The 14,210-nt window shown below is 44.1% G+C and overlaps 1 protein-coding gene across 1 annotated transcript in view; it reads right to left on the reverse strand.

The window, feature by feature from the left end:
- Nucleotides 1–14,210, reverse strand: part of LOC145394179 (FAD-dependent oxidoreductase domain-containing protein 1) — a 129,493-nt gene that overhangs the window by 82,972 nt on the left and 32,311 nt on the right. Inside the window, exon 3 of the mRNA XM_080268162.1 lies at nt 12,728–12,841. Within this exon, the coding sequence (XP_080124288.1) occupies nt 12,728–12,841 (114 nt within the window). The remainder of the gene's footprint in view (nt 1–12,727; nt 12,842–14,210) is intronic.

Genomic DNA, 14,210 nt, shown 5'->3' on the forward strand with positions numbered 1-14,210 from the left:
ATTTGACTGAGCCAACACTTCCTGAAACACAATGTGGATTTCAGAAGGAATGAAGTACCTGTGATATGAGCTTCACTGACCCACAGATACAAGTGAAATGCCACGAGCAGAATTGTGACTCGTATATTGAAGTCATCGATCTTGCAAAAGGGTCTGACACTGTAAACAGAGAACTTTTATGGAATACTCTTTCAAAATCTGAATTCCAAACAAATTTCTCACCATCTTAATGAGCCTCCATGACAACACGAATGCTCATATGTCCATAGGTGGGAGCAAATCCAAACCCTTCAATGTAGATGTTGCCATTAATCAAGGATGCGTTCTGGCTCCTGGCATTTTCAACATCTATCTCACTGCAGTCACCCTTTTGGGTTACCAACAAATGAACCCTGTTTTTGATCAGTGATATGAATGATAAAGTAGGGAATGTGAAGGTGGATTGAATAGTTGGTGAGTGGGGTGTGCCTGCTGAGACAGATGAGAATGGGAGTGCATTAGTGGACATTTGTGCTGGGAGACGGTTGGTGATAGCCATACCCTCTTCAGGCACAAAATGATCCACAGGTATACATGGCGAGTGGGTGGTGAACTGAATGAAAGGAAGGCAATGATTGATTATGTGTGTGTGGATGAAAGGATGCGAAGATGTGTAATGGATGCAAGAGCTTATAGAGGTTGGGGGAGTGGACTTTCTGACCACTACTTGGTGGTGGCCAGAATCAAGATCTAAAAAAAGTGGAGAAATAGAAGAAATGAAGGTCAAGAAGAACGAGTATTTGCAAGGAGAATGGAAAGGTTGCATGAGGATGAGAAAAAGGCAGAATACAAGAGAGAAGTGGAGGAACGATTGGGCAAATATGAATTGGAGCAGATGGGGAATGTGGAAGGTGTGTACAGGATATTCACAGAAGAAATATGTGCAGCATGTGATGTGGTGTGTGGGATGAAGAGAAGACGGAGGGGGGTGCAAGGAACAGCGTGGTGGAATGAAGAGGTGAGACAGGCTGTGGCACAAAAGAAGAAAGCATACAATGAATGGATGAGAAATAGGGGCATGGAAGAAGTTGAGAGGCGAAAGAGAGTGTTATATGTAGAAAGGAAGAGAGAGGTGAAAAGATTACCAAGAGAGAGTAAGAAGAAAGTGGATGAGGAATTTGGAAGGAATTTGAGTGTAAAGTGTAGGGACTGTAAGAAAATGTTCTGGAAAGAGGTGAAGAGAGTAAGACATGGTGGCAGTGAAATTAGTAGGGGAGTGGAAGATAAAAATGGTAAATTACTAGTGCAGAAGGGAGAAAAAGTGAGCAGATGGAGAGAACACTTTAAGGAATTGTTGAACACAGAGAATGGAAATAATGCGAGTGTAAGTGGCTGGGGAATGGCTGGGAGAAGGAGGGAGGTGAGAAGACAGGAAGAAATCAGTAGTATAGAAGTTGTGGAAGCAACGAAGAAAGTCAAGTTGGGGAAAGCCCCTGGAAGTGATGGAGTGTGTGGTGAAATCCTAAAAGCACGGGGGAGAGACAGTAATAGAATGGATGTGGAAGATGTGCAGATTGGCCTGGGAGGAAGGTTGAGTCCCGAAGGATTGGAAGTCAGGTATAATTATTCCCTTGTACAAAGGAAAAAGGGAAAAAGAAGTGTGTGGCAATCACAGGGGCATTTGTCTTATTAGTGTAATGGGTAAAGTATATGGTAGAATAATTATTGACAGAGTTAGGGAAATAACAGAGGAATTAGTTGGAGAAGAACAAGAAGGCTTTAGGAAGGGGAGAGGTTGTGTAGATCAGATATTCATTCTTAGATCTTTAGTGGAAAAGTTTCTAGAGAAGGGAAAGAAGTTGTATGCGGCCTTCATGGATTTGGAGAAAGCATATGACAAGGTGGATAGACAAGGAGTGTGGAAAGTATTAAGAATATATGGAGTAGACGGAAAGTTGCTGAATGCTGTAAAGAGTATGTATGATGGTGCTAAGGCTGCAGTGTGTGTGGATGGTGAACTGAGTGAATTTTTCTCTTTGAAGCTTGAGTTGAAACAGGGATGTGTCATGTCTCCAGGGTTGTTCAATCTGTTTGTGGATGGAGTAATAAAAGAGATACAAGGTAGGGCAGTGGATGTTGGAGTGGCCCTAGTGAGAGAGGGTAGTGTTTAGAAACTCCCTGTACTGTTGTTTGCAGATGATACTGTGTTGTTGAGTGAATACGAAGGGGAGCTGCAAGGTTTGGTGGATGAGTTTGGGACAGTGTGTAAGAAACGGAATCTAAAGGTGAAAGTAGGGAAGAGTAATGTGATGGTCTTTGAGAGAGGTGAAGTCAATGAATGTACAGTGAGGTTGGATGGTGAGGAAATGGAAAATGTGAGTACATTTATGTGATTGGGGAGTGTGATGAGTAAGGATGGAAGTTTGGAGGGTGAAGTGCTTGAAAGGGTACAACAAGGAAGAAAGGTTGCTGGTTCCTTGAAAGCACTGATAAGGAACAGTGAAGTGAGCATGGAAGTGAAAAAGTTATTACATGATAGTATTGTGATACCAACTCTAACTTATGGAAGTGAAGCTGGGATGTTGTTGGAAGGACAGAAGTCATGAATGAGAGCAGTGGAAATGAGTTATTTAAGAGGAGCCTGTGGAGTTACATGGAGAGACAGGCTGACAAATGAGGTTATAAAAGAGTGTTGTGGTGTGGATGTGGATGTGATAGGAAGCATTAAGTGGAACACACTGAAGTGGTTTGGCCATGTGGAGAGGATGGAGTGTGAGAGACTGATGAGGAGAGTGTATGTGAGTGAGGTGGAGGGGGAAGAGGGAGGGGGAGGCCGAGGATGAAGTGGAGAGATGGAGTGGAGAAGTATATGAGAGAGGTGGGTGAGAGTTGGATGATAAAGGCTAAGGAAGAAGAAGGCAGCACTACATCAAGTGAGTGAGATACAGTATCATAATTATGAATGTTTTCTATCTATCTATCTAGCTATTGCCAGACACCATATTCCCTTAAGGGGTGGCCATTTGACTTTGAGTTATTTGTTTTAAGGGGAGGGGCACTAACCCTCCACCAACCCACTTGTTCACACGTAGGGAGCACGTATGGTTTGGTTATATGGTTACCACCCAGCCATGTAAATGGTTTCTTGGCTTACAGGAGACCATTTGGCTTGTCACTCAATGTAAAGCCACCTGTAAAGGAAAAGCAATAAGAAGTGACAGGAAAGAAGCGAGAAATAGGAAGAGAGGAGGGGAGGCACAGAAAAAGACTACTACTACTAATAATAATAATAATAATCTATCTATCTATCTATCTATTGCCTGATGCCATAATCCCGTTAGGGGTGGCCATTTGACTCTGAGTTATTTGTTTTACAGGAAGAGGCACTAACCCTCCACCAACCCACTTGATGACACGTAGGGAGCACAGCCTAATTGTTTCCTGTAAGCCAAGAAACCATTTACAACGCTGGGTGGTAACCATATAACCAAACAATTACGTGCTCCCTACGTGTCATCAAGTGGGTTGGTGGAGGGTTAGTGCCCCTTCCTGTAAAACAAATAACTCACAGTCAAATGGCCACCCCTAACGGGATTATGGCACCAGGCAATAGATAGATAGATTATTATTAGAAGTAGAGTTATCATTCTTTTTCTGTGCCTCCTTTTTTTTTTTCAATAATGTTTATTCCTGTATGGATTACTTTTTTTTTTTTTTTTTCTTTTTTACTGTGGGTGGTCTAATTCATGTGGAAGGAGAGAATAAGGATGCTGTTTTTGGTATGCTGTGTGTGTATAGGCCAAACCACCTCGACCAAGGTTCGGTACAACCCAAGATTTATATCCTGAACAAGGAAATTTGTGTGAAAGGAAAGGAAGGTTTTACATCCATATATTTACCACAAGAACACCTCATATGTTGCTGAAGTATTTCTGCAAAACAAGAAATAAGTAAAATGAACAAATTCAGTACAGTACATAGTATATTATGTACTGTACTTATAAATACAAATATCATAATCGTGAATGTCTTCTCTATTTTTTGTTTACAATGTTTATCCCAATATGGATTTTTTTTCTTTTTACTCTGTGTGGTTTGGGAAAGAGAGAAGAAAGAAAGAGAAAAGAAAGATAATGGGTGCAGCACTTTCTTTTCTTGCTTTCTTTTTCTTATTTAAACTAGAACTTGGGGGGAGCAAAAGACTAAAATCCAATCATGACTGATTCACGAGATGTACTGACTGTTTGAGTGGTTCATAGGCTAGATAAGTCTGTGTCAACATCTCCCAGACCTGCGTTCCCCTCCCAAAATTTTTTTTGCAGTTTTCTACAAGTCTCGCTGCATTAAAGACAGTGGCCTTGCTACTGTAAAACGTCATTCGATGCCAGCAGACATGGAAGAGCTAATGAACAGAACGGCACCCTCACGAACAACCTCTTGAGAGATACTGATTCAGTGTGTGGATGGAAAAGGGACCCCCCCCTCCCCCCCAAGACATAAAGTAACTTTGTGGTGGGATGAGGGTGTACAGGCTGAGTTATGGTGAAAAGAAGGTTTTTCCGGGAATGAAAAATTGGTGGTAACAATGAGGAATAATTGGCAGCCAAGCATAGGGCTAGAAAAGAGGCTCATGAGGCAAAGCCTGAGTCTCTATGGCTTTTACTAGATAACCTAAATACAGTAATCACTCTAATATCCGGACGCCCAATAACCAAACATCCCCACTAACCGAACCTTATCGTCCTGGGATCAAACATTCCCAAAATGGTCCGAAAATCCAAAAAAATTGGAAAAAAAAAATCGATTTTTTGCCGTCCGTAATTTGAACTTGCCGCGCGTGCCGCGTGAGAGCATTGTTTTGGTTCGTCATTCCTCCGACGTCCGATAGAGCGCCGCTGCATCCTCCCCACTTCCCGCCTGTCTCTCACCGCGACAAGACCTACGCTGTTCGCCATGGCTGCCCACGTGCTCGCTTTTGTGGTGGTGCCGTACTTGCTGCAAGGCCTCCTGCTGCTCTCTGCCGTACTCTTAGTGTGTGTGAGGATGGCCCCGCCTCCTGAGAAAAGGAAGAGAGTGGTGTTGACTCTGGAGAAGAAACGGGAGATATTGGAGAAGGTTGATGCGGGTTGGTCTTCCTCTCGCATTCTCCGCGAGTTCAACCTGGCCCGGTCGACTTTGTTCGATATCAAGCGTTCCCGAGACAAGCTCATCCAGTACACGGCTGACTTCTCGTCGAGAAGCAAACGCAACGTCGAGAGGAAGGTTATGTTTACCCCCAAGTATGCAGAGATCGACCGCTCCACGTTGATTTGGTATCGACAGCAACGTGCAGCTGGTGTGATGGTACGTGGAATGGAGCTGAAGGCTGCTGCTGAGAAGTTTGCAAGGCTTCACGACGCCCTTGACTTCAAGGCATCCGAGGGTTGGCTCTTCACTTTCAAGTTACGACATGGCCTTACTAACCGTAAAGCACATGGCGAAGCATTGGACGCTAACGAGGATGGAGTGGACGAGTTTCGGCACAAGGTGAAAGGCTTGATCGACAGGGAGGGCCTCACTCTCGGTCAAGTCTATAACGCTGACGAAACTGGCCTATTCTATCGCTCGGTGCCAACGAACACTCTGGCCGATGAGATGGAGAAGCGTGTATCTGGCCGCAAGCTTTCTAAGGAACGGATATCTGCTTTGTGTTGTGCCAATGCTAACGGCATGCACCGGCTTAAGCCCGTTATTGTTGGCCGTGCAAAGCAGCCTCGGTGCCTTCGTGGGGTGATGGATGTCCTTCCTGTCGTATGGTACCATTCTTTGAAAGCATGGTTCACAGCTGTGATTTTCAAAGACTGATTTCACCATCACTTCGTCAAGGAGGTCATACATTACCAGACGAAGACACTGGGAATTTCTCGCGACCAGGTAAAGGCTCTCCTTCTCCTCGACAATGCACCTGCCCACCCGTGCGACAAAGGACTTGGTTGCTGAAAATGGCCGTATTAGGTGCATGTTTCTGCCACCTAATAAGACTGCTCTCATTCAACCAATGGACCAAGGAGTGATCGTGGCAACAAAGCGCCTGTACCGTCGGAAGTTCCTGGACGAGGTGATGGTGGTTCTCGAGGACGAGGACGAGCGCAGGGAAGGACGTGACACTCGAGACAAGCGACTTTGGAAAACCTTCGCCACTACAACATCAAGTCTGCGCTGTACAACTGGGCTAGTGCATGGAAGGAAGTCCCTGTGAAAACTCTTGAAAATGGTTGGTCTCGTCTGCTTCTCGGAACAGATGTGGAGTACGATTTCCTAGGGTTTGACGTGGATGACTTCCATGCACGGCTACGTACGCACGGCGACGATGTTGATGTGGACGATGATCGTGAGTGGTTGGACGACGACGAGGGCGATCCTGGGTATCAGACGTTGTCTGATATCGAGATCGCGTCTTCGGTTGCTGGTGTCAGTCCCGAACTTGAAGATTCCGACGACGAAGGCGATGATGATGCAGACTCCGCCCAGCAGGACACTACTCCAGCCATCCCCAAGCTGAGCGCACTCCGGGAACATCTAGAGTTCGTCCTAGACTACCTGGAACACCCGGACTGCGACAGGGAAATGGGGCCCTTGGGACTCGTGGAGGAAGTGCGTGCTTTCCGGCAGCGCACCATCAATCGCCAGAATCGTCGGTCCTTGAGTCAGTCAACGATTGACAGTTTTTTCAGGCCCGTGACCCCCGCTGTGCCAAGCCCTGGTTCCACTCCGTTGCCTCCCCAAGACAGGCCCCCATGCTCCGAGCCACAGCCCAGCACATCAGCTACAGTGGAGTCACCGCTCGACGTGAGTTTGCGGCTGTCTTCAGAGACTTCTGTAGTCGGTACGCCATCACCACTACCCACCGATGCACCCCTTGGACGCCTGCCAGTGATACTCTTGGGCTCTGACATTGAATAAACAGCAAGAACTTCTCCACTAGACCACACGGGAATTTTGAGTGTTGTGCAGTGAAAAAAACGGTGTGTTGTGTTAAGGTTTTCAAGTTGGGAGAAAAGACTAAGTAGAAAAGAAATTTAACGTAACTAACCTTCTTTGTTTTGGCTTTGGAAACTTAAAAAAACTTGGGAAAAGTTAATGTGCAACACTTAAATTTAATGGAACATTATTTGGACTAAAGTGAACACTGTGAAAAGAACGGACTTCTGTGTGTTAGTGACTAAGTTCAGTGCAAGACTTCAGGAAGAGTGTAGTGCAAGTGCTTCAGGAAATTGTTCTTACTGTCAGAGTCCGAGAGGAGGCAGTTATTCATCGAGGTGGCCAGGGACTTGCTGTAAGTAGCCAGAATGTTTCATGTTGTACTATTTCCCATACTATATTTACCAGAATGTTTCATATTGTATTTTTTCCCATACTATACTTACCAGAAAGTGTCATACTGTACTTCTTTCCATACTAAACTTACCTCATGCATGTGCAGTAGGAATGTGTTTTTCAGAGTTCGGTTAGGTTCGGTTAGGTTAGGTTCGGTTAGAGTCCATAAGTACCAGAATGTTTATTAATGTATGAACATACTTCTAAACCCACATTTTATGTTTCTATTGCATTTATTTCAGTCATTTATGTGCCTTATTGGTGTGATTTGGGTGTTAAATAGGTGCTATGCATGTCCGGAGGGAGTTGTATAGGTGTTTCTCTGTGTTAGGGTCCGTAAGTACAAGTCCATAAGCTGGGGCCCAATATCCGGATGAAACCAATATCCGAACCTACCGATTGCTCTATTGATCCGGATATTGGAGGGGTTACTGTAGTGTGAAATGGAAGAATATATTTAACGTGGCAAACCAGATGAAGAGGAAGAATAGGGATATCACAGGTAAGCAGTGTGTGAAGTATGATGAAGGAAAGGTGGTGGTGGACAGTTGGGATATTTAAGACGCATAGAGACAGTATTACAACTGGTTGCTGCATGAAGAGTCTGGCTGGAACAGGGAAGGTTTGTAGCCAGCAGATCCAGTGATTGGCCCTTCACCTTTGATTGATGCTGCTACTGTGAGCAGGGCAATAGGCAGGATGCAGGTGGGGAAGGCAGCAGGTGTGTAAGGGTTGGCTGCTGAAATGCTGAAAACTTCAGGAGATATAGGAGTGGGGTTAGTCACTGACTTGAGAAATATAATTATATATGAGTGTGTTGTCTCAAATGATTGAGTGAAGAGTGTAACTGTAAATGCTTCAAAGTGGGAGGGTGATGCTCTGGAAAGAGGAAATTATAGAGGCATAAAACTTTTGGACTGGATAATGAAGGTAATGGAGAGAGCTCTAGAAGGTATGATCAGTGAAGCAGTGAATACTGAGGTTGTGCAGTTTGTATTTATGTCAGGTAAAGGGTCCACTGATGCCATATTCATTCCTCAACAGCTTCAGGAAAAATATGTAGGAAAGGAAAGGGAACTGTACTTTGTTTCTGTTGATTTGGAGAAGGCCTCTGACAGAGTCCCTGGAGAGATGGTAAAGTGTGCAATGAGAAAGCCTGGGATCAAGAAGTGGCTGGTTAGGGTGGTTATGGCCATGTATGTGGGTGCTCGCACAACAGGAGAGAAAAGGGAACTGTACTTTGTTGATTTGGAGAAGGCCTTTGACAGAGGCCCAGGAAAGGTGATGAAGTGGGCAATGAGAAGTCTTGGGATCGAGGAGTGGCTAGTTAGGGTGGTTATGGCAATGTATGTTTTTTTTTTTTTTTTTTTGCGAGGAAGAAGGAACCAAAGGCCATGAGCCCGCAATAACAGTTCCCTCCAAGAGGAAAACAAAATACAAGAGAGAGCCAAATTCAAGATCCGTTCATTTTGAGATGCCTGGACACACTGCGTTTGAAAGACTGGAGATCATAGGCAGCAGGAAATACAGACAGAGGGAGACAGTTCCAGAGTTGACCTGTTGCATAAATGAAGGACTGGGAGTAACGGTTAACTCTTGCATTAGAGAGTTGGACAGAAAAGGGATGAGAGTTTGCTGCTAGACACGTGCTACGCGCCCGTCGTAGAGGTGGAGGAATGCATGCAGACATTTCAGAGGAGCAGTGACCATTAAAGTAGCGATAGAAAAGAGATAAAGATGCAACAGTGCGGCGAAGAGACAGAGGTTGAAGGGAGTCAGTAAGAGGAGGAGAGTTAATGAGACGAAAAGTCTTTGACTCCACCCAATTGAGAAGAGCTGTATGTTGGGAGCCTCCCCACACATGAGAGTTGTACTCCACACAGGGGCGGATAAAACCCGTGTATAGAGTCAACAATTGTGCAGGGGTAAAGAAAGAACGGAGTCGGCTTAGCACACCTAATCTCTTGGAAGCAGATTTTACAAGAGATGTAATATGATCTTTCCAAGATAAGTCCTGAGTAAATGAAACCCCAAGCATGTTCAAGGATGATGCAGGATTAAGCTGAATATTATTAAATATTAGTGGGTATACCTGTGGAAGATTTTGACAGGTTGATAGGTGCAAAAACTGAGTCTTAGATGCATTAAAAACAACAAGATTATTTTTACCCCAATCAGAGATACGAGCCAAGTCAGACATTAGGTGTGCCATAGCCTCATCCCTTGTTTGTTGAAGTAACTGCTGAGATGGACGTTGCGGGAACCGAATAGAGAGGTGAAGAGTGGAATCATCAGCATACGAGTGGATAGGATTAGATGTACAGCTTAGAAGGTCATTGATGAATAAAAGGAAGAGAGTTGGTAATAGGACAGAGCCCTGAGGAACACCACTGTTGATAGATCTTAGAGAAGAACGATGGCCGTCTACAACAGCAGCTACAGAACGACAAGAAAGGAAGTTATAGATGAAGGCACAGCTAGGATAGAAACCGCAAGAGGGCAGTTTGTTAATTAAAGATTTATGCCAGACTCGATCGAAAGCCTTTGAGATGTAAAGTGCAATGGCAAAGCTTTCGCCAAAGTCCCGAAAAAAGGATGACCAGGAGTCTGAAAGGTAGGTGAGAAGATCGCCAGTGAAGTGTCCCTGACGGAACCCGTACTGACAATCAGAAAGAAGGTTGTGATAGGAAAGATGCCTTAAAATTTTTCTATTGAGAATTGACTCGAAAACTTTTGAAATACAGGATGTTAAAGCAATTGGTTAAAGCAAGGTAAGGGTGAATGGAGATTTGAATGATGAGTTTCCTGTGAATGTTGGTGTGCATCAGGGATCAGTCTTGAGCCCCAAGCTGTTTATCATGGTGCTTGAAGTCCTTTCATGTGACTTCAGAAATGGACTCCTGTGGGAGATGTTGTATGCTGATGATTTTGTGTTGATTGCAGAGAATGAAAGGGAGGCAGAGGAAAGATTTAGGAAGTGGAGAGATGGATGGGGCACAAGGGCTAAAGAGTAAATGCAGATAAAACAAAAACAATGGTATCTAGGGCTCATGGTCGTACTGTCAAAGAGGTACAGTGGCCATGTGCAATTTGACACAAGGACATGGGAAGTAATTCCATCTTGTGCAGTGTTTGTGATAAGCGGGTGCATAAGAGATGTGATGGTATTAGAGGCAGACTGCGAGAAAATGCTGATTTCATGTGTGCGGTCTGTTGGGAAGAGCATGTAGAGGCATGAAAGGACTGAACTTGCTGATGAGTCGCTTGAGTGTGTTGAAGAGTTTTGTTATTTGGGGGACATGTTATGTGCTGAAGACAGGGCTGGAGCTAGCTCTGTGGCTAGAGTGAAGAGTGGTTGGAAGAAGTTCAGGGAGCTGTTGCCTCTCCTGACACTGAGAGGATTCTCCATACATGCTAAGGGATCTATGTATGTGGCATGTGTTTTAAGTGTAATGCTGTATGATAGTGAGACCTGGCCAGTAAAGGATGAGGATATTCATAGGGTCAAATGTACAGAAATGACATTGATTGGGTGGATGTGCAATGCATCCCTGAGTGCGAGGCCTTGGGTAGCTAGGCTTAAGATGGAAGTGTTGAGATGAAGGATGGGACTGAAGTGTACCGTTGTTGTGATGAGGAGAGGTAGACTGAGATGGTTTGGGCATTTGGAAAGGATAGCAGATGATAACTGGGTGCAAAAAGTGTTAATGTTAGGGGTAAGGCTGCGAGAGGCAGACTGAAAAAGACCGGGGATAAGGTCACTGAATGTGACCTCAGGGACAATGAACTGAACAGAGAAGCTGCAAAATATCAAGCAGCATGGGGAGATGCCATTAGGTGACCTAGGCCAATGCATGTAAGCATGTTGGAGACTTCAAAAATTAAACAAAACAAAATTATATGAATGTATAAAACTAAACATAGTACACGTAGATGAACCTAAGAACTGGAATAAATTTTTAATAGTGTACTGAACATAGCATAATACAGAGAGATTCCTGTAATCTGAATGGCAAGGGACTGAGGGTCTTTCAAAGTACCTGCATTGGTTTTATTGGACTACTGGGAGAGATCTCTGAAAACATTAGAAATATCTAAATGATCATTAACACTTTCCAGTTCGGTGATACTATTTTCATCCATCCATCCATCCATCCATCATCCAATCCTACATTGCACCAAAAGAAGCGTAGCAGCCCAGGACTAGGCAAGTTGGTCCTGACATTTAAGACGAGAGTGACCAGCCACATTCATCCCTGAGTGGCATAACATAAGCAATAAACCCCAACCACCTCCTGGATATAAACCTTCACTGGCTCAATCCAACTGAAGCACCATAATTACCCACTAAACCACAAGGTGCCATAAATTGGCTATATGGTTACTGGTAACCCAGCACAGCCAATGGTTTCCTGGTGTACAGGAAACCTTCTAGCTTGTCAGTCAGTGTACAGTCACTCACAGGCAGAAGGAAGAGGAAAGAATGAAGGAAAGAAAGGCAGAAGAGGGAGTGTAAAGTCCCCCGTAGGCAGAAGGATGAGGAAAGAATGAAGTACAGAAAGACAGAAGAGGAAGGAAGTACATAAGAAAGGAGGAGAGGAAATAACGGGAAAATTCGAAAATGAGGCAAAAAAGCAAATTTTAAAAAAAATGAGATAAACATTTTCACGCACCCTTTTACCTTACACTCGTCACAACTATTTTACTTTATGCAATATCACTTGTTTTTCTTTCATCTTTTTCTACAAAGCCTCAGCTTTCTAAAGGTATAAAAACAAATCCATTAATCCGAATATTTCAGGGTGAAACAATGATCGGAGAAGAAAAAACTTGAGTGCGCGGCAGGATAGGAGGGAGGGAGAGCAAGGATGGGGAGGGGGAAAGTGGGAGGGTTCTGCAGGCTGGAGGGGGGTCAGACCTTGAGTCTATCACTTATTGTGTCACGTGCTTTTAGCACATTTCTTTCCACTACGACTAGTAGGTGTGGGAGCCATGACTACTTTGTTGTTGTCACTTATAGGTCCGAAAATCAAGTGGAATTATCAGAAGAGTGCCAGACTGGTCACTGGTATAAAATGAAAATGGCCGTCCTCCCCGCTTGCTGTCGCTTCCCTCAACTAGCAGGATTTCGGCGCCGCCTCTGAGCATTTGGAGTATTGGGATAATCGGATTATTGATTGTCGGACTGAAAGACTTTTACTGTACATGTAGATGAAACTTTAAGAGCTGGAATAAACCTTTAAAAGTGTACTGAACATAACATACTAAAGGTAGATGAAATTTTAAGAACTATAATAAACCTTTAAATTGTGAGAACAGGAAGAAAACTTTAACAGTGTATTACTCTTGGCATTACACTGCAGAGGTAGATGAATTTGGCTAGCTTACTCACCATCCTTCATTCTCCAGGCCAAGTACTCCAGCCTCCACCCCATCAGTATTGAGCCAAGGGAACTTTGCCTTCAGTCTCTCTGCTGACATGAAATCCACCTTGGCTCCTACTTCCCTGCAAAAAGTTCTTCTTCAGTACCTATGGCATCATAGAGTTAGCATGCTGTAGTTGTGGTTCATGCTCATATGAACATAAGCCTGGTGAAGTGAGGGTTGAAGCTGCCCATCCTCTTTGGTCCACAGTTCTCCTTATGGAGGGATACAGAGGGAGTAGAGGAATATTCTGTACAACTGGGCAGTGAAACCACCCCATTCTATCACTGCCACCATGTGAATAAATCCCTCTCCAGCACCAATATATACAATTATGTACTACAGATGCATATTACAATACCATTATGTTACAGAGAGTCAATAATCACCTGCCTGTAATTTTAAATAGGCAATCTACTAATGTCATGCAACAGTCTACTTATTTTCCCCTCCAGATGACCTTCAGCTTAGAGACCTCTAGTAAAAAAAAAAAAAAAAAAAATCCATCCATCCATCACCCAATCCTATGTCGCCCCATGAGAAGCGTAGGAACCCAGGGCTAGGCAAGTTGCTCCTGACATTTAAGATGAGAGTGACCAGCCTCACTCATCCCTGAGTGGCAATACATGAAAAAAAAAAAAAAAATGGCTGCTGGCCATACCTTACCTCTCTACTTCAAAAAGTCTCTCTGACTGAATTAAACTGTCTAGTGGTTGTAAGAATAAAACACAAAACACATCATCAGACTGAAGGGGTTAAAAGAAAATGAGTAGTCTGACAATCTTTCTCCATGTAACACTCCTTAAGAAACATGTGACTGCCCTTACCTTTGCCCAGTTTAATTTAACCCTTTGGCAAAAATAAGCGTCTCTGAGCTATATAAAATGGAATAAATTATGTTCAGTTTCTCAGTTAAAACAATGGCTACTCATAACAGTTATTACACTTTTGGTGCTCTAGGTTCTCTTGAGCACAGTAAATTTGTTTACTTTTCTTTCTTAACAGAACAGAGGAAGGAAAAACAAATCGTTTTGTTTCGTTTTTAAAGGCTCCAACATGCTTGCATGCATCGGCCTTGGTCACCTAATGGCGGCTCTCCATGCTGCACGATCCACTGCAGCCTCCCTGTTCAGTCCCTTAACCCTGAGGTCACACTTAATGACCTCGTCCCATGTCTTTCTCGGTCTACCCCTCATAACCCCACCCCCAATATTAACACTTCTCACCTTCCTCACCCAATTATCATCCCCCATCCTCTCCACATGTCCAAACCATCTCAATCTACCTCTCCTTATCACAACACCAATACACTCCAGTCCCATCCTGCCTCTCAACTCTTTCATCGTGAACCCAGCCCCCCCAGACCTTGGACGCAGGGACGCACTACACATCCACCTAATCATTGTCATTTCTGTACGTCTGAGCTGGCGAATATCCTCCTCCTTAACTGC

Source organism: Coenobita brevimanus, chromosome 26 (assembly GCF_032717465.1).
Source record: "Coenobita brevimanus isolate Jiangsu-jjx chromosome 26, ASM3271746v2, whole genome shotgun sequence".
Taxonomy (NCBI): Eukaryota; Metazoa; Arthropoda; class Malacostraca; order Decapoda; family Coenobitidae; genus Coenobita; species Coenobita brevimanus.